The sequence below is a fragment of the Canis lupus genome, chromosome 6, assembly GCF_011100685.1.
Source record: "Canis lupus familiaris isolate Mischka breed German Shepherd chromosome 6, alternate assembly UU_Cfam_GSD_1.0, whole genome shotgun sequence".
In the NCBI taxonomy this organism is placed as follows: domain Eukaryota; kingdom Metazoa; phylum Chordata; class Mammalia; order Carnivora; family Canidae; genus Canis; species Canis lupus.
The window spans coordinates 15,006,627-15,032,334 of NC_049227.1; the positions used below are offsets into that span (position 1 = coordinate 15,006,627).

Here is a 25,708-nt window from a genome sequence, read left to right on the forward strand (position 1 = left end):
AGGCAAAGCGAGTATCATGCCCATTTCCCAAATGGGGAGACAGGCCCACAGAGGCTGCCATCTGCCAAGGTCCCAGGGTGCTGAGCAGCCAGCCCGGACAGGACCGAATGCACTCTGGCCACAGACCCCACCAGCTACCCTGCCACATCCCGAGGCTTCTTGTGATTCAGGTGGACTCATGCTCCATCACTAGCCTCTTGGACTTCAGGGGGGATTGTTGCATTGGTTTGTGGTAAAATTTAGCTAATCTCCTCTTTTTCCAAAAAGAATTAGGGTAGCTACTGGGTAGCTTTTTCCTTTCTCTTCTTAGACTGCTTCTCCGTACAGAAATATGGACTCTTGTTTTATTTCCTAAGCTGCTTGTCTTCTAAGCCTTGTGTAGGAATGTTAGCTAATATTATATTAAATAGTTAATATTAACGGGTAGTTAATAGTAAAGCCAGTAACAAATGATTTTTAGGGACAAAATGAGGCCTACCAGAGGCCTTGCTCTCATGTGGAGGGTCAGGACTTCACATGCATCCCTTGGAGCTTGATGGTTATTATCTGAGTGTGTTCTGGCAGGACCTCCAATTTGATCCACTTCCCGTGGATACTAGAATTGCACTCTCCTGGAGTCACTCAACTTCGTGTTTGTGGCATATGCCTGATGCTGGTTTGTGTTTCTTTTCCGGATAAGAAGGGAGGCCCAGTGAGGCCCCCTCATGGCCTGGTGTCTGGGCTCACAAGCTGCTCAGTTGGTGGGCTCCTTCCCTGTCCTGATGGGCATCTTCTCTGAAAGGCCTTTCAGGGCCAGTAATCCACGGCCTTTGTGTCCTTCCTGCCAGGACTTCCTCCCGGCTGACATCCAGACTCAGTTTGCCGTCAGCCGGGAGCTCATCCGGAACATCTACAACAGCTTCTACAAGCTTCGAGATCGGGCCGAGCGGATTGCATCGAGGGCCATTGACAATGCTGCTGACCTTCTCGTATTTGGGAAGGAGCTGAGGCAGGTGCCCCGCCCAGTTCTGTGGGGCTCAGTCGGTGGGGAGGGATCTTCAGGCTTCAAAGAAGGTGATCTACCATAATGACACCCATTCTGACCAGTTTCACTGTTAGAAGGCAAAGGAGAGGGTTGGGGAAATGGGTGATGGAATTTAGAAGAAAACTCAGGGAATTCAGGCAGGGAAGTGTGGATCCCTAAACATTACAAACGTGTGCCGATAGGTCATACGGTGTATTCCCTACTGTCAGTAATTCTCGAAAAGGTATTGATTTGACCTGGAAAAGGACAGCACAGTCTGTTCATCCTGCTCCACCAGTCAGGACTCACCCTCATCCATAGTCTGCAGAACCCTGCCCCACAAGCCCACGTGTGCGCACATGCCCCCTGGGGAGCTGGTTGACCAAAACTCAGTTCAGGAGGCCTAGGGACGGGGCTGAGGTCCTGCCTTTCTAACAGATGCCCAGGATGATGTGTCCTGCTGGACGGCTAGCTCAGCTCCCAAGGCCTTGAGTGTCTTATCTCCTCTGTGTGTTTTTTTCCCCTTAGTGCTTTGGGGTCTGACACAACCCCACTCCCGTCCTGGGCCGCTCTGAACAGCAGCACGTGGGGGTCCCTTAAACAGGCACTGAAAGGCCTGTCTGTTGAATTTGCACTGCTTGCCGACAAGGCTGCCCAGCAGGTGAGTGAACTTGGCCTCCTCACTGCTTGTTCCAAAGAATATCCTGTGCCGCGAGGATGTCTTCTTACTCAGACTTTGGGGTTTTGAGTCTGGAGCGAGTGGACACCGGTCTCGATTGGAACTGCATGTCCTCTTCTGTTCCCAATGGTTCCCCTGAACCTTTTATGCTCTGAGGATGGTTGCCCAGGACAAAGATGGACTGGGTCTGGTCCTTTGAAGGTTGATGTTGCTGGGATTGGAAGCAGTAATTTGCCCTTGAAAATATAATCTCGGATTTCCCCGGATGATTCTGGGTAGATCAGGTAGTTCCCATTTTGCCATCCTATTCAGCAAGTATTTGGCTCCTCGATAACTTATCAGGGCAGTATAGACGCTCTAGCACCCCCAGAGCACCTATCTCTGTTCTGCCTAAATACCCATGTAGCCTATGAAGATGCCTCTGCCACACATGCAGGTGCTGTGTTGTTGTTGGCAATTGATTTGAAGGTACAGTGTTTACTGGCAGATGGAAAGGCTCACTTGGGTGCTTTTTATGCCATAAAATCGCTACATGACTTTGAGGATGAGCGTTTGCTGCCTGGTTCTTGAGGAAATGGTCTGTAGGCTGGTAGTAGATGGTTTCAAATAAATTAAAATGCTGTACTTGTGAAGGGCTTTGCTGTCTGATACTCAAAGCTCCTTAGTAGTAGGCTAGAGAACACTGTGATGGTGGCAGATCCTCTAGTCACGGAACTGGGGGATTTCTGGGCTGGAAATAGGGCCCTCAGAGGCCCAGGATGTTTCTAAGTGCCAAAAAGGATATTTGATCTTGTTGCTGGTATGAAAAGTCTTGGGTTTTCTTCCTCTGTGGTCCTGGTACTGGTGTGTTCCCGTTAGAAACTGAGCATAGGGTGTCAGCATTTCTCAGAAGTGGTGTTGGGCCCGGTTCCTCCCTAGGTCTGCCAGGTGCCCACATCTCCACTGTGCGGAGGACAGGCACTGTGGTATTAGAGGTGCGGCAGCCTAGAGCCTGCTCAGTGCTCAGCCTGTGTTGTGTGCTGGGACCATGCTCAGGTGACAGCGGTCCCTGGGCCCGTTTCCCTGTCTGTGAGAAGTACTGGATGAGATCATTCAGACGCTTTTCTTGTAACCCATTGGACTTTCATCCAGAACTCTTTTTTTTTTTTTAAAGATTTTGTTTATTCATGAGAGACACACAGAGAGAGGGAGAGACATAGGCAGAGAAAGAAGCAGGCTCCATGCGGAGCCCGATGCGGCACTTGATCCTAGGACCCCAGGACCACGACCTGAGCCGAAGGCAGATGCTCAACCACTAAGCCACCTAGATGTCCCTGTCAGAGCTCATTTTAAAACATAAAAGTGAATCTGTCCTGGTTGCCAGGACCTAGGTCCTGAGCCCACAGAGGTAGCCTGAGAGCAGGGTTGGGGTACATGTGGGGGTGTACCATGAGTCCCTGTAGGTCACGCAGAACACAGGACGGAAACTCCTAACTCTGTCATCTCCAGTGTTGTCCGACTGAGATTTGGATGCTGTGTTTCTGCCTTTGAAGCTGGAGAGAGGGTTCAGGCTTCTGATGTGGTGCAAGTTCGGAGTTTGAAGCTCCCCCACAGAGCTCCAAGATTCTCTCCTATCTCACGGGTGCTGCTTTGAAATGTGATGTCTGAGGAAGTGCCACTTCCTGACTGTTTCTCGTGGTTTTCACATCGAAGTGAAATTAATATAGTTTTAATGTGAAACTGGATCAAACAACCATCAGGACTTTCATCCAGCACAGCTGGGGTTTTATTCACTCTTGCGGCAAGAGTAAAGACATCCAAGGGTCGGTTTTCCTCTGTTTTCACATACCCTGGTTTTATTCTTCCCAGACCCATAGGGGCCCTGGGTTACTGTGTCTCAGTGGGACAATGGAGACTGAGTGGGCTGTTTTTTCCACACTGACAGGATGGTGGTTTGGGGGTCTTGGGTGGCATTGGATGAGAACTGGGACCTGGTAGATAGTGATGTGAGCAGGGATGGCCCCTCTTGCTACTAGACTGGGGAACCTTCGTCCTCCTGTGTCCCTCTGCCGAGTCCGGTGGGAGCAGGGCACCTGTGTATTTATTTATTTATTTATTTATTTTAAAGATTTTATTTATGACACACACATGCAGAGAGAGAGAGAGGTAGAGACAAGGCAGAGGGACGAGCCGGCTCCATGCAGGGAGCCTGATGTGGGACTCGATCCCGGGTCTCCAGGATCACGCCCTGGGCTGAAGGCGGCGCTAAACCGCTGAGCCACCCGTGCTGCCCCACCTGTGGACTTCTGATGTTTTTCTTTCCGAGTTTTAAAGACGTGAAACATGCTTGTTATTTTCCTATGACCTTATTGGTTAGAGTTTTGGCTGTGGGTGTGGGATTGTAGTGGCCTGGAACCTCTGAGCTTGGCACATGTAAGTCCTGGATACCCTGAGTTCGTGGCAGAGCCTGGGCAGGAGCCCCTGGCTCCCAGGGCAGTGCTTTGTAACCTGGTCAGACTCATCCTCCTCTTGTCTTCTCATCATCTGCCTTTGGCTGCACTGTCCACACTGAGTCCAATATGTGATTTCTGAGATGAGCTTTTCATGCTGTGCCACAGCTGGAGCCCTAGAGGTTATAAAAGGGGCTTATTTCCTTGAGTTCACACTGCACCTGGGAGAGGTGAAGTGCTTACCAAACATCTGAGAGAAGTAACTTGGTGAATGCCTAGGAGGTGTCCAGCAAACACCTGAGCAAGGTGCTCGGCAAGTGTTGGTGGCTGAGGGATATGAGCTGTGCTTGAGCCCTTTAGGACATGTGGCTGTGGGCACAGAGTTAGTATGGAGGGTTCCCAGGTAGCCAGCCTAGCCCCAGCTGTACCCTGGCTTTGGAACACTGGAAGGCCCAGTGCTGTTGAACGGTGAGCACACCTGGGCAGATGACCTTGGGATCTGAGGCCATAGCTTTTTGTCTAGCTGCTGAGTCCTGCTGATTTCCTGCCTTGTGTTGAGGGCTGTTGTATGGGAAGAGGGCTCTTCTGCAGAGCTGGCTGGTAGCTGTGGAGGGGGCGAGCTGGCTCAGGTCAGCAGATGGGTGGTCCTGGCTGGGTCTGTCGGTGCCATGGTGCTTGGTGTTGGTCACCCACTCTTGTCTTCTAGGGCAAACAGGAGGAGAATGATGTGGTGGAGAAACTAAACCTCTTCTTGGATCTGCTCCAGTCCTATAAAGTGAGTCTGGTGCTCCTTGACCAAGGACAGAGCTTTTGGCATAATCTGTCAGGGGTGTGACTCCAGGAGCAGAAGAGCCGCGAAGCTAGGGCTGTGGGGGGAAGATGGGCCATAGGCTATCTTGCCAGTGTTATTTCCCCTTGGTGGGTGCTGCTGGTGCTTTGGGCTGCGGCCCTGGCAGGTGTGGTGACAGGCCTCTGGCTTCCCTTGGTCTGAGGATGAAGGGTGTGTGTGAGTGTATGAGTATGCCTATGTATATATTTGTATATCAGTGTGGGTGTACATGTGTGCCCATGTGTATGTATGTGTGTACATGTGGGCATATATGTGTGAGTGCATGTGTATATGCATGTGTTTATGCGTATTTGGGGTGTATATGCGAGTATGGGTATGTGTATATTAACGTATGTGTATGAGCATGCGTGTATGTGGATGTGTGCATGTGCATTTATGTATGTGTATATGCACATGTATGCATGTACGTGTACACGTGTGCTGTGTGCACGTGTATACATACGTGTTTGTGTATGTGTATAATATGCAAATGTGCACACATCTGTGTGTATATGTGTAGGGGTATGTGTGGTGTGTATATACATATATGTGACCCTGTGTACATGTACAAATATTCATGGAAGTGTGTACGTATGTGTATGGGTGTATATGCGTGTACACGTCCATGCACATACATGTACACACACGAGCATTCATGTGTGTATACATGTGCTCATGTACATGTGTGTATGTGTGCACGTGTGGCTGTGTGTACATATATGCATGCATGTGTATGAATGTACATGTGCACGTGTATATATGCGTGCACATATGTATATTTACGTTCACACACGTGTGTGCTATGTGTGGCCGTGTGCATATAGGCATGTGTGTATGTGTGACAAATGTGAGAATATTCTAGCTCCCTAAAAATATGCGAGGTGCTGGCCTGGTGCTGAGGAAGTCTGTCTTCCATGGGCAGGGATTCTGGGAAGGTCACCTCCAGCTCTCTGTAAGGCTGGCTCCTGAGCCATGGCGGCATCGGTAATGGGTCAGAATGTCTGTGAAGCCAGAGAATTGTTCATGCTGAGCTCAAGGAGAGAGGGCCTAGTACTTTGAGAAATGTTCTAGAAGGGGTCTGTCTGTTAAGTTGGATGGTAGCTCGGTAGCCTTGAGATCCCAGCACTGATTCTGTGGCCAGTATTTCCCACAAGATTCCTGAGAGACTAGAGGGACAAAGGCTTCCTGAAACTGGGTAGTGGGAAAGTCAGAGGTCCACTGCTGTCCCAGCACACTGGCTTTCCACCTTCCCTTGTGCACGGGACCTGTTTTATGTAGGTTATTGGTTTGTGGTGCTGATGTGCACTGCGACCCCTCACAGTTCGACCCTGGGCCTGACACCTGAAATGCTCTGTTCCCAACAGTTCCTAGGTGCCGAGTGAGTTGAGTGTGCATGTGAATGGTTTCTAGAGAGGAAGGGGCTCTGTGTGAACAGTGCTGACTTTGAAGCATGTGTGTTTCCCAGCCTCCTCCCACTGCTTCCATTTCCACACTGCCTCCTACAGGGTGGGGTGGGGGGTGCCTCTGGGTCCCTTCTGGCTGGTGGCCGAGCACAAGTGCACCTCTTTGCACAGGACCTTTGTGAGCGGCATGAGAAGGGTGTGCTACATAAGCACCAGCGTGCCCTACACAAGTACAGCCTGATGAAGAGGCAGATGATGAGCGCTGCTGTGCAGAGCCGGGAGCCTGACTCTGTGGAGCAGCTGGAGTCCCGCATTGTGGAGGTGGTTCTGGCGTCGGGGGAAGGGGGCATGGGTGGGCTGGGCTGCCTGTGAGCAGGCCTGATGGAGGCTCTGCCCTGATGGCCTAGCTGGACCCTGGAGCTGTACTTGGGGCCTGGCTCATGAGCTTCCAGAACGTTGCTGCCCTGTGCCTATGTAGCCAGCAGTGGGAGGGTGGGCAGACTGTCTGTGGTGCCCAGAGCAGTGCCTTCAGGATCCCTGGTTGGAGCAAGTGGCTTGGGATTTTCCTCAGCGGTGCTGTCAGGAAGGGCTTGAGGCCCTGGGCTCAGGGAGAGACCGTGTGTTGCTGTGGTGTCTGTGGTGTCCACTGCACCAGGTGCAAGGGGCGGCTCCTTTTTCTGCAGCAGGAGAATGCCATCCAGACCATGGAGCTCCGGAGCTACTTCTCCCTGTACTGTCTGCACCAGGAGATGCAGCTGGTCCACGTCTACTTGCCTCTCACGTCCCACATTCTCGGTGCCTTTGTCAACTCTCAGATCCAAGGGCACAAGGAGGTGGGTCTCCTCGTGCCTGCCCCAGACTGGGCGGGCAGCCTCTGGCACTCCTGCAGGATTGCCAGGAAGGGTCATGAGCTGGGGGAGTGGGGGACCTTCAAATAAGCCTGTTCAGATCTGCTGTCTCATGCATAGCCTGAATGGCAGTGGTGATGTCCTTGTGATTCTAGGGGTGAGGGGTAGTGTGAGACCTTGAGGGAAGCATTCCTTCTGTCTTGTTGGTATTTCGGAGTCTGGGGTAAAGCACGGTGTCCCCCAGAATTGAGAGAAGAGGCAGTGGGGCGTTGGTCAGAGGAGATGGGTTGGTGCAAGACCCCTGGTCAGCATCCTCTGAACAGCGGCTCCTAAGCTGCCGGGAATGAGTACTGTGCTTGTCCAGAGGCTCGGCAAGCTCTGCCAACACCTGCTGGCCGCAGGGATCCAGGGCCGGGTTGCACGGTTGCACTAGCTTATCTCGAACTCCTCACATCTTGAACCGGGACAGGTGTGTCTCTCCTGACAGTCTACAAGACTGTGTATCTGGCCAGGGTTGAAGAAACTCGTAAATAGTCCCCATGTGGTTCTGCTTTTGCGGGCCGCTGCTTTCTGATGTTGTGTTCCCTGGGTCCCTTCAATGCCTTGCATCAGTGCTGGAAGCCCAGTCACCTGTTCAGAGGGGTGCATCTGCCAGTGGCCACCTCCGGCTCCTCCGTATGGTTGGGTACTCAGGCTGGATTTTCTAAAGCCCTTCTCAGCCCCAGCTCCACATCTGTTAGAATGCTACGGCCTCAGCTGTGTCCTTTAACCTCTGGGGGAAGTTTCCGTTTCTGAAAGATGCGGCCTGGGATCCAGAGGATGATGGGCAACAAGCTCCCACTCTATGCCAGCTTCTGGGACCGCAGCATCCCCATCCCCAGGGACTACAGACTGAGGAGTGTCCTGACTTGTCAGGGAGCCAGAGAGGAATGGGCTTCTCCTGCTCTGATGGAGGCCTGTGCAGAGTCCCACGTGGACTAGGGGACAGCCTGGGGTGCTGGCAGTTCTGCTTGGCGGGCTGGGGAGCTGTTGGTGTGCAGCATGTTGCAGGAGCTCAGGTGAACACTTGTGGATGACAGCTTGGGGGCTGGGTGGAGGTTGTCTGTCCAGCCGGGGTGGGGGGTGAATAGTTGTGACCGGAGCTCTGTGCTCAGCTCCGCCGCAGTCTAGAACACACCATGCCAGAAATGCATAGAGCGATGGTGCAAGTGGACTTCCACCTCAGACCCATGCATTCACAGTTCCTGGAGGCTCAGACTTAGGACCTGTGCTTTGGGACCCAGGTGGCTCCAGGCCGGGAGAGCCTCAGGCAGGACACACAGGTTGGGTGTTGTGACCCTGGGCCTTGTTTCTCTGTTGGAAGTCACTCCCGGTCTTGTCACATGGGATGGAAGCTTCCCGGTCTTGTCACATGGGATCTCGACTCTGCTTTGTACGTTCCCAGGACTCACTCTGCCACTGTTGCTCGTCTCTGGGCTCCCTCCTCCCCACGCCAGTGGTGTCCACTCCCGAACTGGGAAACCGGAGGGTGTGTGAGTGCTGGCAGAGTCACACACGCTTCATTCATTTGTATCCTGTAGGTGGAGCGTGTCTTGCTCTGTGAGCTGTCCCCCCAGAAGGCCAGTGTTTGCAGAGCTGTCAGAGTGGCGGACGCCACCGGATGGCTGTGTTTCTGCATATGTTGTACCAAGCAGACCTGTGGTGGTCTGCATGCAGGCGCACGTTGTTGCCTCTAGTTTCAGCATCATCTGTGGAGGAAGGGTCTGAGATGCAGGGGAGGGGAAGGCCTGTTGTCATCAAGTCTGGTCCAGTGGTGCTGGGTGAGGTGACACAGGGCCTCCAGAGGGCTGTGTCAGGGCTCCTTGTGGGTTTATGGACAACTGACACTGGGCATGGAGCCAGCTCACGGCCTTTCTCATCCTGCTGTGCTCCCTCTCCTCCTCCAGATGAGCAAAGTGTGGAACGACCTGAAGCCCAAGCTAAACTGCCTCTTCGCTGGACCCAACAGCTCCCTAACCCTGCCGAGGTCCCCGCAGGACGGCGTGTCTCCTCACTAGTGCCAGAGGCCTGGGCGGGAGCTCCCAGCGGCCTCACTAAAACCTCTTTGCAAATGGCGTGTCCCTGTTTAATTCCCTTCAGACAGCAGCTGACACCCAGGCTGAGTGGGGCCAGGGTCTGGGTGCTCCCTTATGACCCCAGGCCTGAGTGTCCTCGGAAGCTGGAGGCCACAGGCACCTGCTCTGCTGCCTTTGACCTCACCCACCCACCACACTGTGCCTGTTGGTCTGGCAGAGAGAAGTTGAGGGTCCCTGGAATGGTTTTCTCCCTTCCAGAGGTTGGGGCAGCAGGATGGTTTCCACACAGCAGGTGCTGGGGGCCACGTGTAGGGGGTACCTGGGGACTTAGGTCGGTGTGGTGGGGGGGGGTCTGGATCAACTGAGCCTGCAGAGGGCAAGACTGTCCCAGGGTCAGACAGGAGGTGGCTGTACCTGATAGAATTGCAGGCCAGCTGGCAGCTCTGGGTGGGCGCAGGTGCAGCAGGGTGAGTGTGCATGAGGTGGGGACTCAGGGGTTGCTAGGCACACAGATGGTGTTGATGTCCAGGGGACGAGCCCCAGGGAGCACTGTGGGGGCCCTGGCCTGGTCTCTAGGGTGAAGGGTCTGGTGTCCCTCCCTGTGTGCCCACTCCTGCTCTGACCCCATCTATGCCCCGTGGTCTGCAGTGTAGGACATAAGGTGAAGTGGTACTTCTGTTTGTCCGAGGGCAGGAACAGTGCTGTCCTCTCAGCTGCTTGGCCGCTATCTTCAGAGACCATGCCTGGAGGCGGGCAGGGTGGAGGAGGGCAGGGGTGTGGGGGGTGGGGTCCAGCTGGGCTCTGTGGGACGGTCTGAGTTGCCGTGGCTGACCTGCTTTAAGATGACCTGTTAAGGTCCTTACATCCCTCCTCGTAGCCTGCCTCCTGCACCCGCAGGCCCCAAGGGCGTCTGTTCTAGATGCTCTGGGGTCCCTGTAGGCCTAGGGCCTGGGTGCTTCCTGCTCTGAATCCCTACTACTGTGTGAACATGGGCAGGGTGGGTGTTTCGTCCCAGGCCTGGAGTGGTGCTGGAGGATGCTCTGACTGCACTACAGGATTCCTGAGATTCATGCCTTCTGGGGATGTGTGCAGACTCCTGGGGTTCTCCCTGGGTGCCATGTTGGGGGGACTTAGACCAGCGTATCCGCACATAGCACAGGGACCGAGGGTAACTCCCACAGACGATGGGCTTCCTCCAGGAGCCAGTGCACACCGGAGTCTGGGGAGTGTCCTTTCGGGCCAGCCAATCGTGTCAGGCTGGGACTTGGGCCCACCCCACGTGTGGGTTCTATGCTGGCAGAGCAGCCGTGGGGGTGCAGGGAGAAGGCCTGCTGTGTGCCATGCAGCCTGAGGCCCATGACTGCAGCTTGTGCCTTTCCTGGGCTGACAAGAAGGTGCAGCGTGCTTGCAGAGCCCAGCAAGTCGGGGCCATTTTGGTCACTGACCTGTTTTTGGGCTGTCTGTGCTTGCCTCCTGACCCCCTGATGGAGAAGTGGGTTCTTGGGCACTGTGAACACTTGAGCTGTAAAGCGTGACCTCCAAGCCTCCCGTTATGTCCCCTTGTCAGCCGCTGCTCGCCTGCCTGCAGTCTGCCTGTGGCCGTCAAGGTACAGGCAACCCCAGGACAGTGGAGAGCTGGGGAGACATTGGAGCAAGCCCAGCTTCACCCAGGCTAGGGGCACGCACATTGGGCAGCAGCACCAAGGTGGGAGGGCTGGTGCTGGGAGGGTCTCCAAGGGCAGAGGAAACCCTGTCAGCAGAGACTTCGTGTGCTTTCTGAAGAGAACTTTTCTGACGGCCCCACGTTCCTGTGCAGAAAGCCAGGAAGTGCTCTCGCCTGGAGCTCTTGCCATGTTCCCGAGGCTTACCTGGAGGAGCACGTTCTGGTCCATCCCTCCCTCCTCTAGGCTCTGCAGGGAGGTCAGCAGACGGGGAGAGACTTGCTGGGGGTGGAGAACCATAAGTTCTTAGCTGGAGATGAGGCCACCTTTGGTTCCACACAAAGCCTCCATCTAGCCCCTGCACCTGGCTGCCACTGGATCCCTAGGCTCCGGGATCTTTTGCTCAGTGGTGTCCAGGGAGGCCCAGGCTGCCCGCAGCTGCAGGTCAGGGAGTGGAAGGGCCTCGCCTTGTCTGCCACGGCCGCCTGCCTGGTCCTCACACCATGGGGACAGAGCCCTGCTCCCCAACTGCAGGAAGGCTAGAGTGGAACTGGGCCCGGGTTCACCCACAGTCACCTGCACACACAGCAGAAGGCGCAGGCTGTGGTGTGGACCCAGGCGCGGGGGTCAGCATACTGAAGTCAGGCTGTCTGCCCTCGAGGCCCTTCCCCTCTTCCCGACGCAGTTTCACATGTGGAGCACTTTATAAGGTTGTGGGGGTCAGTTACTACTACACCAGGAAACTGGAATTGTTCACAAATGGCCTACGTTCCAAAGTATTTTTTATCAATAAATACGAACAACGATTAAACCTGTTTATGAAAATTGAGGAACTTGTGTGTTCTCTGCCTCTCCCCTTCCTGGTGGTCAGAGATCTGGACAGACTGCTCCGACCCTCAGGGTAAGCCTCTGACCTATTACACTGGGGTCTCAGACCTGGGCCATGACTTTTCCTGTTTCCCCTCAGTGGAGGGGTGGCAAGCAAGGATGACACATCTTTGAGCCCACGCTGGTCCCCACAAGAGCCCATGGCACTGCATAGGGCAGTAACTGGCCTTCCAGCTGTCCCCTCTGGCCCACTATGCCCCAGGTGGGCCTGGCGGCTTCCTGAGGACAGGGGTGGGCTGGCTGTGCTGGGGCCCCATGAAGAGTGTGGAAGAGATAAAAGATCTTTATTTTCATGTCCACCTCCACTCCACCCCCCAACTGCAGTCCCGCCTTGGGGCTCAGTGAGTGCGTGAAGTGACAGTGCGGTGGTTCTGCAGCCAGTCCCCTGCACCGTACTGCCTCTATAGTTTGTCCACCTCACGTAGCGTATAGTCCAGGATGGTGTTGGGACCCTGAAACCTGAAGTACCCATGGAATTTCTTCTTCTGGAGCAGAAGGGGAAACCAGTAGCTGTCATCCGGCCACATGTCAGTGAAGGGGATTTGGTCCAGCTGAAACCACTGAGGGCGCATTTCTGTAGCAGGTGGAAAGGAGAGAGCACTGACGTTCCACCTGGGTTTAGACTACCCATCCCTAAGGAATTACAAGGCAGGTGTGTGAGGAACTGGACAGATGTTTGGGGTCAGTCCCTGTGGCCAGGTCACTGTCACTATGCAGAAGAACAAGGCTGAGAGCTAGGTGCTGGCGCAGTGCCTGCCTCCTGGACCTGGCCACTGGGGTGGGAAGCACAGCCCCCCAGACTCACCATCGCTTTCCACAGGCGTCCCCTGGACGCTGTCTGTGCAGAAGATGTGTACGTCCATCAGCTCAGGCTCACCCACAAACTCAAACATGATCTGGCCCACCTTGTGAAGTGTGTCCACAGTCAGACCGCTCTCCTCTCGCAGCTCCCTGCGGGCCAAATGGGTGACAGTTACAGCGTGGTGCTGGGAGCGTGGCGGAGCACCTGCCTGCTCCCCCCAGCGACTCGGACAAAACTGCCAGTTATCTGGGGACCATTTAAAAACGGATTCCACTCAGAGGTTCTGGCTTAGGGCACACAGGCCAATCCAGTTGTACAGCCTGTGGGCCGCAGGGCAGCCCAGGTCTGGCCCAGTTCAGCTACTCAGGGGTCATGGGAAGAACCTCCCACTCTATGCAGCAGCACCTGCTCTTCCCACAGGGTGGCCACAGTCCCATGAATGCAGCTCGGGCTGCAGGGGCCCCAACCTGAAGAATTCCCCCCTTCCTCACACCTGAGCTCCAAGAGCACAGAACCAGACTGCAGGTTTCTATGGTCTCTTCCCCAGTGGGAAAGCTTGCTTTCCAGTCTGTTCCACTGAGACACCCTCCCCACCCCAGCCCTCCAGCCAGCTTCCCTGCTGCTGATGGCAGGGGGTGGGCGCTTTGGGCATCTGGCCGTATCATCTCTTCTTGGGGACCCTCTCCCCACCGGAGCACAGGTATGATGCACCACTGGATGGAGCCCCTGTGACGGCCCCCCCCTCCCCCTCCGCTCGTGGCCATCTCCTTCGGGCCTCCCTTCACAGGACCGGAGACACAGCAGGGAGCTGGTGCAATGGCTGCCACCTCAAGGAGCTCGGGCTGGTTTCCCACCGGGTGTGGGTCATGGGTTGGTGAAAGCGGCAAACTTGCTGGTCACCAGGCCCCCGTGAGGAGCAGCTTCGCACTTGCACCCCAGACCCCTCTAGTCTGCCACTCAGTTTGCTCCTTCACTGTCCTTCACGGGTCCAGAATTTCCTGGAGGCTCTGTGCTGGCGACTCTAGGGACCCTGGGGATCCCCCAGGCCGTGGCAGCTGTGGAGCTCCATCTGTCCCTCCCTGAGAGAGTCTCACTTCCCTACTGCCCTATATTTTTGTTTCTGGAAGTGTTCTAATTATGCCTGACCGTTTATAGTTGTATGTGAAGAATGGTTTTGTTTTTTTCTTTTTAGCTTTGATCTCCAAGTTATGTTAGGAACACAATGCATAATTGCTTCCTGTGCCTGGAATGAGAAGCCAGGGAAACCACTTTGCTCATAAAACACACACACACACACACACACATTGAGTCTAAGCGGCCTGATCCCAGCAGATGCCTTCCCTAGCTCAGAACCCACTCTGAGCTCCCTGTATGGCCCACAGGAGTCCCGTGAGCCGGCGACCACTGCACACCAGGCCTGAGTGGTTTGGAAAGCTAGGATTTCCTCATAGACTGGGTAATTAAAATTAGACTTGACCTAAAAACACGAATGTGTGTTTTCACTTGGGGGGTGCAGATGGCTCCGCCATTAAGTGTCCTGGCACTCTACAGAGGCTCCCCCCACTCTGGCAGCAGGCTGGCGGGGCTCACTTTAAAAAACCTTACCTAGTGATTTAATGTTTTGACTAGCTTTGGTTAATCTTCCCCGAATACACAGCAGTGCACGAAATCTCACTAATCTCACTTCACAGGCTGGGATAATTAGCAGGGATGACAGAAAGTGTCGGGTTGTATGTGTGATGCTCAGCTCCCCAGATGGCAGAGAACAGGATGAGTCATGCATTAAACAGAATGACAGCGGCTAAGTGCCTGGGTGGGTATGGGGGCCTCCCTGCAGTCCTGGGGCTCTGCTTCAGCCATTCCTCCTGAGGTTCTCTGAGGCCTTGCTGGAGGTGTCAGGTATGCTGGCCAGAGAGATGGGGACTGTCCACCCACCTACAGCTCCAACCTCTGAGGAGACTTCAGGGCCCCAAGTGCCCGTAACCTCCCCCTACAAGCTTCCCATGATCCCCCAGGGAAGACCACTCATGCATATTTGGCCACCCCAAGCCTGCAGGTGAGGCTATATTAATCTAGCTCTTGACCTGTGGCCTGCTTTGCGATCTGTAAGGGCACAAGGGGAGTGCAGTAGATAGAGCATGTGCCAGGCTCCTTGCTGAGGCCACCCTGACGCATGTCAGAAGCCTAGATAGCCATCGTGGTCTGTGGGGCCCTGGGACCCATCTCAGCTTGCTCCTAAGATGGAGTAGAATGTGCCATCTCGCCTCTCCCTTACACTCCACAGGGACACAATACTCTTCTGCCAGAGGGCGTCCTGACCTGTGGCTCCATCTTCAACACTGCGCTAGTATCCCAGTGGCCATGGGAAGAGAAGATGGGAGTCCCAGAGAGCTCCTCGGAGCTGACCCCCAGACCGTAGGAGCCGGTGTGCTACTGCGCGGCTCACCAGGTGATGGGACTGAGTCAGGCGGGTGGTGTGTGCCTCTGGGGCTGGACTTCCACCCTTGGCCCCAGGGTAAGGCCCAGCCCTCTGTTCCCAGTGTGGAAACCATTACATTATTGTCCCCTGGCCACAGGAGGGTGTCCTCTGGGGGAAGCATGCTGCCTGTAGGGGCATGATAGGTCTGTGTGGACACCCAGGCGTTAAAAAGGAGCTCAGGGCTGCCAGGAGCAAGTGCCCTCCAAGGTCTTGCTCCCTGGATGAGGCCTTCACACTGTGAAAAATCATGAGCCTCTGAGGATAATGAACATATTTATAATATAGCTCGAAGTCTGACAACAATAAAAGGTCACCGATTTTATGAGTGTTCTGGGATCTGTGGTGAGGTCAGGACAGAGACGAGTCGTGGGCCAGGAGACTACCCCACTAGTGGCCTCTGTGGTCAAGCAAGTGTTTGGAGGGCAGACCCCAGGGCCCAGGAGGGCATCTGGCGGCTGTGCTGAGCTTCTTCAGAGGCACGTGGCATGCCTCTGAAGGGCCTGTGATTATGACAGAGGGGGCTGCAGGGTGGTGGGAAATACAGTCAGTTCCATAAATGTTATTCAGCCAGACATCTGGACAGATGAATCCTGATGCTGTGCCTGGCATCTTACTCCAAACTCCATTCCAGATGGACTGATGATTTAATGCTCCTGAACATTCCAGAAGAAAACTTAGGGTGATGCCTTCTTAAGCTCAGAATAGCAAAGATTTCTTTAAAAGGGTGTAAAAATGGTGCCTGTAAATAAAAAGCTGTATATTCGAAGTATCACTAATGAAGAGGCAGGCCATGGAGAGGATACTTGCGGGAGACTGGATGAGGCCGAGGGGAAGAATCTGTGAGCCTGGGGACATCTTGGCATAACGCCTAGAGACAGAACAGCAAGGAGCGTAAGATCACTGCTAGACCTGCTCTCTGCACACGGTCCCCGTGAACCTGGCAGCCAGACTAGATGGGAGCCCCGCAGGGGTGGGGTCGGGGACCTGTTCCCGTGTCTGACACTGAACAGGGCTCCATAGATGAGTGACCTAATGAACAGTCTCAGGATGACAAAGGCTTGCGGATAGCTGGCAGAGCAGACCACTGGCGCCCACAGCTCGTGTCCACATTCCATGCCTCTTCTTCTGCACCCCGTCCCACTCCTGGCACAGCTCATAGGGCCAGATGCTCGAGTCTCAGCAGACTGGGCTCTGCCCAGGCTGTGCCCTCCTGGAGCAGGACCAGTCACACTGTCTGCCACTTGCCAAAACCAGTGATCACAGGCGGCAGTGTGGCAGCAGCTCCAGGGTCGCAGGTCTACGAGGGAGAGGTGCACACCAAGGATGGCACATCCTTGGCTTTTCACACTGGGTGGGGTGGGGGGCTACTGCAGCCCAGTTGTGCACCATGAACTCAACTTGGTGGATTGTGACTAACGATTAGAGAAGGAGGAACACAGAATAGAAAATATGTTAGTGTACGCTTTCATGTAGTGAGAGCATTGCTGCCTCAGACAGTAGACATTTCTTATGTGGGTTGTGATTTAAAAAAAAAACCCCGAACTTGAGAACCACTGTAGTGCCTGCAGCCTTCTTCCCTTCCAGAAGCCTCATTAATATGCGTGTGGAGCTCTGTTCTCTTCCCCAGGGAAAGCAGCCTTAATTAGGCCTGCCAACTTTCTTCAGAATAACATCAATAGTGGCAAAGGTTTGTGTAGGGCCTTGTGGCATTTACACACACATCTTCATTTTATCCAACACGCCTATGAGGGGAAAGAAGGGCAAAGGGCTTGAAATCAGAGCTGTGTGATTTCAGACAAGTTGCTCGACCTCTCTGGGCTTGGTGTCCTGCCCCTGGGAAGCCAGTAGTGTTGAGGATTAAGGGAGAAAAGGCTCAGACAGAAACGCTTGTCATCGGCTCCCCTGAATAGACCAAGAAACCCAGTGACTGACCAGCCCCTTAGCTAGAAGCCACATGCACAGCCTCCCAAATATTAACACACTGCCCATGCCCCCAGCACAGCTAGCACACACTTGGCACTCACTGCCTTCCCACACCCTGGACCAGCGGCAGGAGCTGTGCCTGTTATTTCCATCCTGCAGGTGAAGGAACTGAGGCCCCAGGGCTCCATCATGAGTTCCAGTGTATCCTTTCGGGAGCTGGTTGTGCAGTCGGGCCTACCCTTCCCTTACCTTTTGGCCCCGTCCTCGATGGTCTCTCCTTCTTGAACTTTGCCCCCGAAGCCATTCCACCGGCCAGCCCCAAAGCCTCGCTTCTTCATGCCCAGGAGAACTCGCTCAGGCTGCAGCACTAGTACCAAGGTGTAGAGCCTGGAGGTGCCCATGGTCCCCGGGAGCCCCTTGAAGAAGGCAAGAGGGCTCGGTCAGTTTGACCTGCATGCAGACGGGGTGTGGATGGAGGCCAGGGGCCTAGTGGAATGGGAAGGGGCAGGAAAGGCAGGGAAGGCAATCTCCCAGCCCAGCCACACATGGCTTGCCTCACTGACCAAGTGAGCTTCTGGGCTAGGAGGAGGCTTGGTGCTCCAAATGCTGTGGCGCCAGTACCCAGGCCCCTGGCAGGAGATGCCATAGTACCCTTGCCCCCCCGCCCCCCCCCCCCCCCCCCCTCCAGCACAGGGCTGTTCCTGCTCCAGTTTCTAGCCTGTACCCAGAAGCAGGAGGGCAGTCCACCCCATGCACCAACATAACCATGCATTTTAGCCAGTGGTTCTTGGGTCAGGCTTCTGGCCGTGGCCTTTTCATCAGTGGGGTCTTCTGGCTTATTGGGATCTCCCTTCCCCCTCCTGCACCCCAGCAGTAGCAGACCTAGAGTCCCGAGGAGTGCTTAGCTCCTGATGGCAGAGAGCCCACCCAGCATGGCTGGCTCCCTCCCTGTGACAGTTCATAATCTGTTCATTACCATTGCTGCTCCAGAATCTGGCCCTGAAGCCACAAGGGCCCCTTCTGCTCGAATGGGTGTTCAGGGTACAAAGACAAATTCCAAGGGTGATATCTGGGCTGCTGCTGGAGACATCGTGGAGGACCAGGACCAATTCCCCTGTTCATTCAGCCCTATCACAGCCTGGGGCTCACTAAACACATGTCTTCTATCCTTGGGACCACACTGGAGGAGATGCAGAAGCAGGAGCAGAGATCCTTCTGGGAAGTTCTGGAGTCTGAGAAAAGGGACCTGGTATCGAGGGTAGGTCTCTGGAGTTGAGCCTGGATGCTGCCTACTTTGTCATGATGCTGACAGGTTCCCGCCTGAAGCCCTGGCTTCCTGAGTGAACTGTATAGGCCAAAGGAGGTCACTGGGAACGTCAGCTATCATTTAGGAAGTACTCACTGTATGCTCCTCAAAAAGTATTCCATTGAACAGACCTAACAACTCTGTGAGCAAAGACTTGCTGCCTCCATTTTCAGATGAAAAGGCTGAAGCTCAGAGAGGTGGAACAGGGTTGGACCGGACCCAAGATCAAATGGCAGAGACACCGGCCAATGGGTGTTTGGGTCCAATGGCTGTTTGGTTCAGATGGCCGACCGATGCTGGAGCAAGTGGCTGGGGTCCTCAGAGAGCCCGCCTAATGTCAGGGGCTGGGAGGCGGCCTTGGGCTGGGTAGCCCTACCTGTTAGGGCCCTACACTCAGGTCCCTTACCAGGGTACTAAGAGACAATACCCCCTCTCCGAAGAGCACCAGGCCTCTTACACACCGCAGGGGCTTGGACATCAAGCGCCCAGGCCGCCAGACCCCGGTGGTCCTGGATCCATCATCTCCTCTGAGCTCTGTTCACTTGGCACCTCTGTCCCCTTCTCTTCCTGCTCCCGCAGCTCCCCTCCTCTCTCCCCCTCCCCCCCAGGTCCCTCTCTCCTTGGAACTCCCTTTCCCCCTCCCCCCCGTCCCCCTGTCCTTGGAACTCCCTTTCCCCCTCCCCCTCCCAGGTCCCTAGGTCCCCAGGCCCGTCCTCACCCGGCTGGGGCTCAGCGCCCGACTCCCGCGTCCCAGCTCCGCACCACTCGGCTCCGCGCGCGCTTTCGGATCTGGGGCGCCGCTTCCGGGGGCGTGGCCTCGGCCGGAAGCGAGGCCGGCACTTCCGGCGCAGCGAGCGGAGGGAGTCGGCCTGCATGGCTCTGTGAGTGGGGCTGCGGGCCCAGAGGCGGACGCGCGGGAGCGCTGGTGCGGCCTTACCGGGCGCCTCCTGCAAGCGTGCGGGGGGAGGACGGCCCGGGGCGTCCCAGCTTCCCTCCGCGTGACAGGGGCGCGGACGCGGGCTTCCCGGGCGCAGTGCCTAGGGGAAGACTTCCTACACGAAGCCGGTAGTCGGGGCCGCTTCCGAGGAGCGCGGGCGGGCGGAGGGGGCAGGTGAGGGGGCCTGCAGGTGGGGGGCTGCGGAGAGCGGAGGAGACAGGTGAGGGGGTCTGCAGGTGAGGGGCTGCGGAGAGCGGAGAGGGCAGGTGAGGGGGCCTGCAGGTGGGGGGCTGCGGAGAGCGGAGGGGACAGGTGAGGGGGCCTGCAGGTGAGGGGCTGTGGTGAGCGGAGGGGACAGGTGAGGGGGCCTGCAGGTGGGGTGGTGCAGAGAGTGGAGGAGACAGGTGAGGGGGCCTGTAGGTGAGGGGGTGCAGAGAGTGGAGGAGACAGGTGAGGGGGCCTGGAGGTGGAGGGCTGCGGAGAGTGGAGCAGACAGGTGAGGGAGCCTGCAGGTGAGGGGGCCTGCAGGTGAGGAGGTATGGAGAGCAGAGGGGGCAGGCGAAGAGGTGCTGCAGGTGGAGGGGGCACTGCAGGTGAGGGGGCAGATGAAGGGGTGCTGCAGGTGGAGGTGAAGCTTGCAAAGGGCACTGCAGGCCTGAAGGCTGTGGCATCAGGGCTTGCACAATTGGCCAATGTGGCTGGACCCCAGCTGTGGGAGGGTCCTGGAGGTCAGCTGTGCAAATTTGCAGGTCTCCAGTGTGTGTGACTCTGCTTTCCAGCCTTCCCCCAACCTCGGGAGTTGGTTCTCGTGCCCAGGATTGTTCTGTGCTCCTCCCAGGAGGTCCCTTCAGCTTTTTTTTTTTTTTTTTTTTTTTTTTTTAAGATTTTATTTATTTATTCACGAGAGACACAGAGAGAGAGAGGCAGAGACACAGGCAGAGGGAGAAGCAGGCTCCATGTAGGGAGCCCGATGTGGGATTCGATCCCGGGTCTCCAGGATCGCGCCCTGGGCCAAAGGCAGGCGCCAAACCGCTGCGCCACCCAGGGATCCCTCCCTTCAGCTTTTTGAAGGCAGTGACTGCAATTACCCTGCCCAGATCTTGCCAACATGCTTTGGTTGTTGAAGGGGCTTTTGCTTGGAGCCGTGGAGATAATGGTAGGTTCTTTCCATCAGAAACATGGATACAGAACTTATTTGTAGGGTTGTGCTGAGAGTTAGTTAGGGGATATACGGGGTGTGGGTTTCTGGTACTGGATAAGTTGTTAAAAACCTAACTTTGCCAAAGATACTTGGAAATTGTCCTTCACCTGCTCACACAGGTTGAGTTCAGTTGTATGAGGCAATGTGACTGGTAAGGCCCTGTGTTGGCCTGTGCAGCCATGGAGCTAAGTACAGCAAGGGTCTGTCCCTGGGGGGGTTCTCTCGCGGTTCCCTAGAGCCCAAGGAGAAGTTAGTGGGTGAGCAGGAATATTACCTTTGTGAATATCAATGGTACTATTAACCGGTACTGGAAAGACCTTGGTTGACACAAGCAAAGTGACCATCAGTGATGTTTGAGTCTTACTTCTGAAGGAAACTTTCATAAGCTGAGTGGAAGCAATGCCTGCTGTGCTTGAAAGTCCCCAGGAGAAAGCCCCCAGGCCAGGCGGCTGAGACAACACAAACTTCTGTCTCACTGCCCTCACACAGCAGGGGGCTGCAGCCCCAGGCCAACGTGTGGACAGGACTGGTGTCTCCTGAGGCCCCTCTCCTTGGCCTGTAGATGGCTGGCTTCTCCCTGTGTCTTCCCCTCCCCACCCCTCCTGTGGTTGGTCCTGTGTCCCTGTGTCCTAACTTTCTCTTAGGAAGATACCAGTCATACTAGATTTGGGCCCACCCATATAGCGTCATTTTAAATGAATTACTTCTCTATCTTATTTTATTTAAAAAAAAATTTTTTTATTCATTTGAGTGAGACCTTGAGCCAGCACGAGAAGGGGGAGGAACAGACTCCCTGCTGAACGGGGAGCTTGACAGGGGGCTCGATCCCAAGACCCTGAGATCATGCCCCGAGCTAAAGGCAGATGCTTTACCAACTGAGCCCCTGAATTACCTAATATTACCAGTCCTATTTTGAGATACCTGGGGTTAGGACATTAGCACACGAGTTTGGGGAGGGACTCGGTTCACCCCATTCCACCTGCTTTCTGTCTGGGTAGCCTTGCCAAGTCTCCTCCCCGCTCCAGTCTCTGGGCGCTGTCTCTGAAAATACATGGGCTGGACCAGGGAGCCTACTTATGTGTGTGATGCCCGCCTGTATGCTCCTGTTTGCTCCCTCAGGTCTTTGAAGCTGCTTCATGTGTCCCTGCAGTGTCAGAGGTTTCACACAGCTGGGAGTTACTACAAGGGTCGGACCGGTGCTGAACACCTGTGGCTGACGCGGCATTTGAAGGACCCATATGTGAAGGCAGCGAAAGTGGAGAGTTATCGGTGCCGAAGTGCCTTCAAACTCCTGGAGATGGATGAGAGGCACCGGATCCTGCGGCCCGGTCTCCGAGTGTTAGACTGCGGGGCGGCCCCTGGGGCGTGGAGCCAGGTGGCTGTGCAGAGGGTTAATGCTGCAGGCACAGGTAGGACCTCTGACCACCTTGGGTCTGGAGGTGCAAGCCAGCTGCCCTCTACCAGGAGATTCACTTGGTGAGGACACCTCCTTCTGAGTTGCTTGTTTAGTGGTAGGAAGGCTGAAAGTAGGACATTGATGTTTTCAAAATGACAGCCACAGTAGAAAGGCATAGATTTAGAGTACCTCAGATTGTACCATGTCCATATGTACGTCAATGTGTCGCCATGTGCCCTTCGAGAATTCTTGCATAAGTATATATGTGTTTTTTTTTTTTGTTTTTTTTTTTTTTAAAGATAGTATTCTACATCTATGTTCTTCCTGCTGCTTTGGAGCCTTCATAGAGCTGTGTTTTCTTTTTCACTTACTAATATATTGACATCTGTCCATGACAGCAGATCTGTACCAATCCGAGGTTTCTGGCTCCTGGTCCTTGAAGCTCTGGTCTTCCCAAGGCCCCACTAGGTCTGCTTCCCGGAGCACCCGTGCTGGGGCTCTGGCTTCTCCCCTCTTGTTCAATCTGAGGGACTCTGCTTTTGCCATCTTATATTTTAGGATCTTGTCAAAGGTTTTCTATATGAAGATGGTTCCCCCAATTAATCAACAGGGTAACCAGTACCCTCAATTTAGATACCTATATTGTCCTTTTAAATGCTTGTGCAGAACTCCAGATGGCAGCTGTCCTGTGCTGTACAGCTGGTCTCCTTCTCATGGGCACCAGTGTTGCTCTCAGGTCTATTGCTAGGGTCCGCCATGCTGTGATGAGCATCTCTCCCCCTTCTCTGATGCCGTAAAATCTGAGGGTACCACAGTCCCTGGCACTATATGAAATATGCCGATTCACGAGGACCTCTCTCTGACACCTAGAGGGAGGATGCTGTGGCAGTAGTCCTAGTGAAAAATGAGGTTCAAAGGAGCTTGCTGACCTGCTGAAAGCGCAGACTGGGGACTGCTGCTCCCTGGGTTCATGACAAAGAATCAGCCTTATTATTATGGGTGGAATACCTCCAGGAGCTCTATCTAGAACAGGCGGAAAAAATGTTTTTAGCTCAACAAATACTGCCTAAGTGAAGGAATTTGTGTCAGAGACTTCAGCTCCTTTTCCTATCACTGAGCCTGTCTACAGACTTAATGAGTGATTTTAATGCTTCCTGGCATTGTAATTGTTCTTCAGAAGGAGGAAGTGGAAGAAGCAAAGAGTTTGGATAAGATGACTGAGTTTTTTTTCCTCCCAGAAGTGGCAAAAATGTACCCAAAGGCATTTGCCTCCAGCGGACCCTGCCCGAGGTTATAATATTTGGGATATTGAAGGAAAAAAAGCCAGTGTATAAAATGAGATGTGGGATATTCTCCTTTCCAGGATGAAAATGCAGTTTTCTCCTTTGAAAAACATGCTCTGCAAAATGCCTGGACTTCTGATATTTGTTAGAAGTAGAATACGCGTTATTCCACCATGGAACAGTTTGTTTGCTGAGCAGACTGAACTAGCAGGTCTCTGCAGCCTTGTCCTCCCTCCTGTGTTGGCAGAGCAGGGGCCCTCCTCCATGTGGGGGAGGGACGCAGATGGGGACACCAGGGCCACGAGGGGAGCTGCACATCTGGGGGAAGCTGTCCTGCAGGCAGGAGGGCCTCTTGGGAGCCAGGTGAAACCCTGGCTTCTTTATTGCACAGCTGGTGCCACTCAAACCCAGCCAAGGGGTCAGATTCTATACCTTGTCTTCCACCTGTCTATGTTCCCCATTTCTTGACTTGTTTTTAGCAGTTTCTGTATTGAAAGAAATTGGATGAAGCTGCAGGATGGATGTGTTGATTTAATCCAGAGGTACTTTACGTGCTAGTGTATCAAGAAGGTCAGAGATAAGCCCCCTCTCACAAAGGGCAAGCCTCGGGAAGTGACATGAAGCCAGAGTTGGAGTCTTGAGCCTGCCCCGTGTTGCTTGAGCTCTGAGCCTGGGATTCCTCCCACGAGGAATGAGGACTGCCACTCCTGCCATGTGTTTGTACAGGACAGATATTGCTGGGGAGAGCCCTCTCATCCATAGATTTGCATGTTTGTTCTTTTCCTGTGTCCTGACTTTTTATTTCTGTTTTTCCATTTGTATTTCTAAGGGGATTCAGGGTGTAAATAAATAACATACAAACTGTCTTTTTTAGATCCTGGCACTCCTGTTGGCTTTGTGCTTGGGGTGGATCTTCTTCACATATTCCCCCTGGAAGGAGCAACTTTCCTGTGCCCTGCTGATGTGACTGACCCGGGAACTCTGCAGAGAATCCAGGAACTGCTTCCTGGTGGGAGAGCAGACGTGATTCTGAGTGACATGGCACCCAACGCCACGGGGATCCACAGCCTGGATCATGACAGGCTCATTCGCCTGTGCTTGTTCCTTCTGGACCTGGCTGCAGATGTCCTGCACCCCGGTGGCACGTTCCTCTGCAAGACATGGGCTGGAAGTCAAAGCCTTGCATTACAGAAGAGACTGACAGGGCAGTTCCAGAGTACCAGGACCATAAAACCCAGAGCCAGCAGAAAGGAGTCGTCAGAGGTGTACCTCTTGGCCACACAATACCAAAGAGGGATGGGGTGTGCAGAGGCCTGAGATGTTCTGCTATTTCCCGGCTTGTTCACTCCAGGGTCGTCTGAGCTCTTGCTTGAAGTATGGCTAGGGGTGGGGTGGAGTGGTCTTGATCCAGGATGCAGCAGGCAGGACAAGTGGGGGGCCTTTGTTTTAAGCACAAAGATACAACAGAACCATATTTGCTGGCCATGATGTATGATCAGAAACAGTTTCTAGAACATGATTAGTGAAGAGGACCTCAGGAGAGGTAGGCGGAGAGGCAAAGCTGAGAAGGTGGTGGGAAGGAGCCTGTGGCACACATGGCCTTGGTATAACCTTGCAACTGTCAGGTCTCCACCCTTGCCGCCCCGCCACCGACTGGACCGCAACACCCAGGCTTCTCGTCATTTTGCTCATATGGTGTAGCATATGAAAATCTGAACTTTCAACTTGGAATTCATTTCCACCTCTCTGGTGGATGATGTGGATTAATTCTTTCTTCAAGCAGCAGGAGTCCCTCTCAATTAGGGAAGGCAATTTGATATGAATTATCAGGGGGTTGGTGTACTTTCTATAGTGGCTGGAAACACGTTGCTGTAATCTTTGGAGCTCCCAAGACTGGCAGCGGCCAGAGCAAGCAGCCATACAGTGTGTCCATTTATTTCCTTTTACTGTCTTCCAGGAACTCAATGCAGTGTTACAAAACAATGTAGAGTATATGATTTTAAGAGATTTCCATGCTTTTAAGTTTGTTTTCATAAAATCCGGTTTCTTCAAAGCCATTTCCTGGAGGTGTGCTCATCCCTCAAGAAGAGTGTATTGATCGTATTGCTGATTAAATTCCAAGGATAGGGCTGGGAGAGAGCCTAGACAGATACCCATAATCTCCACCAGGGCCTGAGGGCTCAGTCCAGTGCTCTGAAGTGGGCTGGAGGCCAGATTTAGCATTTTCTCCTTTTCCTTTTGGTTGTAGTCATTTATGTTGGAGACTCCTCTGTCCTATCCCCAGTGCACCCCCGTCCCCATCCTATTTCAGGCCTTGTGGGACAGTGCTGGCCCTCCAGACCCTGGGTGGGTGGAGCTGTGCAGACCCTCCAGACCCTGGGTGTGTGGAGATGTGCAGGCCCTCTAGACCTTGGGTGTGTGTGTGAGTGTGTGTATGCGCGGGTGCGTGTGCGTGCAGACCCTCTGGACCCTGGTGGGGAGAGTTGTGCAGGCCCTCCAGATCCTGGGGGTGGGTATGTGCAGATCCTTCAGACTGTGGGTGGGTGGTGTGTGCAGACCCTCCAAA

At 54.3% G+C, this 25,708-nt stretch overlaps 3 protein-coding genes across 4 annotated transcripts in view; 2 read left to right on the forward strand and 1 right to left on the reverse strand.

The window, feature by feature from the left end:
- Positions 1-11,756, forward strand: part of SNX8 (sorting nexin 8) — a 42,219-nt gene extending 30,463 nt beyond the window's left edge. The window contains exons 9-14 of the mRNA XM_038539646.1: positions 828-988; positions 1,532-1,664; positions 4,818-4,886; positions 6,515-6,664; positions 7,027-7,176; positions 9,138-11,756. Coding sequence (XP_038395574.1) covers positions 828-988; positions 1,532-1,664; positions 4,818-4,886; positions 6,515-6,664; positions 7,027-7,176; positions 9,138-9,248 — 774 coding nt within the window. The 3' untranslated portion in view covers positions 9,249-11,756. The remainder of the gene's footprint in view (positions 1-827; positions 989-1,531; positions 1,665-4,817; positions 4,887-6,514; positions 6,665-7,026; positions 7,177-9,137) is intronic.
- A 324-nt stretch (positions 11,757-12,080) lies between these two features.
- NUDT1 (nudix hydrolase 1) lies at positions 12,081-19,174 on the reverse strand. The gene is made up of 4 exons (XM_038539649.1): positions 19,044-19,174; positions 17,269-17,435; positions 12,621-12,766; positions 12,081-12,389 (listed from the first exon to the last, which is right to left on the reverse strand). Exons 2-4 carry the CDS (start codon positions 17,418-17,420, stop codon positions 12,217-12,219), a joined length of 471 nt encoding a protein of 156 aa, XP_038395577.1. The 5' UTR covers positions 17,421-17,435; positions 19,044-19,174; the 3' UTR covers positions 12,081-12,216.
- Positions 19,147-25,199, forward strand: MRM2 (mitochondrial rRNA methyltransferase 2). Of its 2 annotated transcripts, none has more exons than XM_038539648.1 (3): positions 19,147-19,206; positions 21,583-21,872; positions 24,017-25,199. In XM_038539648.1, the coding sequence occupies exons 1-3, from the start codon at positions 19,199-19,201 to the stop codon at positions 24,457-24,459; spliced, it is 741 nt and encodes a 246-aa protein (XP_038395576.1). In that variant the 5' UTR covers positions 19,147-19,198; the 3' UTR covers positions 24,460-25,199. The 2 variants fall into 2 exon arrangements, with proteins under 2 accessions (XP_038395576.1, XP_038395575.1); XM_038539647.1 differs by lacking the exon at positions 19,147-19,206 and adding an exon at positions 20,194-20,418 and having other exon boundaries at positions 21,614-21,872.
- The last annotated feature ends 509 nt before the right edge of the window (positions 25,200-25,708 follow it).

Bases quoted from the DNA above. Each gene is read 5' to 3' on its own strand.
- NUDT1 (XM_038539649.1), bottom strand. From the start codon at position 17,420: ATGGGCACCTCCAGGCTCTACACCTTGGTACTAGTGCTGCAGCCTGAG. The intron at 12,767-17,268 runs GTAAGGGAAGGG...TTTGGCCCGCAG, and splicing joins ATCGAGGACGGGGCCAAAAG to GGAGCTGCGAGAGGAGAGCG. The intron at 12,390-12,620 runs GTGAGTCTGGGG...CACCTGCTACAG, and splicing joins GACGCCTGTGGAAAGCGATG to AAATGCGCCCTCAGTGGTTT.
- MRM2 (XM_038539647.1), top strand. From the start codon at position 20,371: ATGCTTTGGTTGTTGAAGGGGCTTTTGCTTGGAGCCGTGGAGATAATG. The intron at 20,419-21,613 runs GTAGGTTCTTTC...GTGTCCCTGCAG, and splicing joins TTGGAGCCGTGGAGATAATG to TGTCAGAGGTTTCACACAGC. The intron at 21,873-24,016 runs GTAGGACCTCTG...TGTCTTTTTTAG, and splicing joins GGTTAATGCTGCAGGCACAG to ATCCTGGCACTCCTGTTGGC.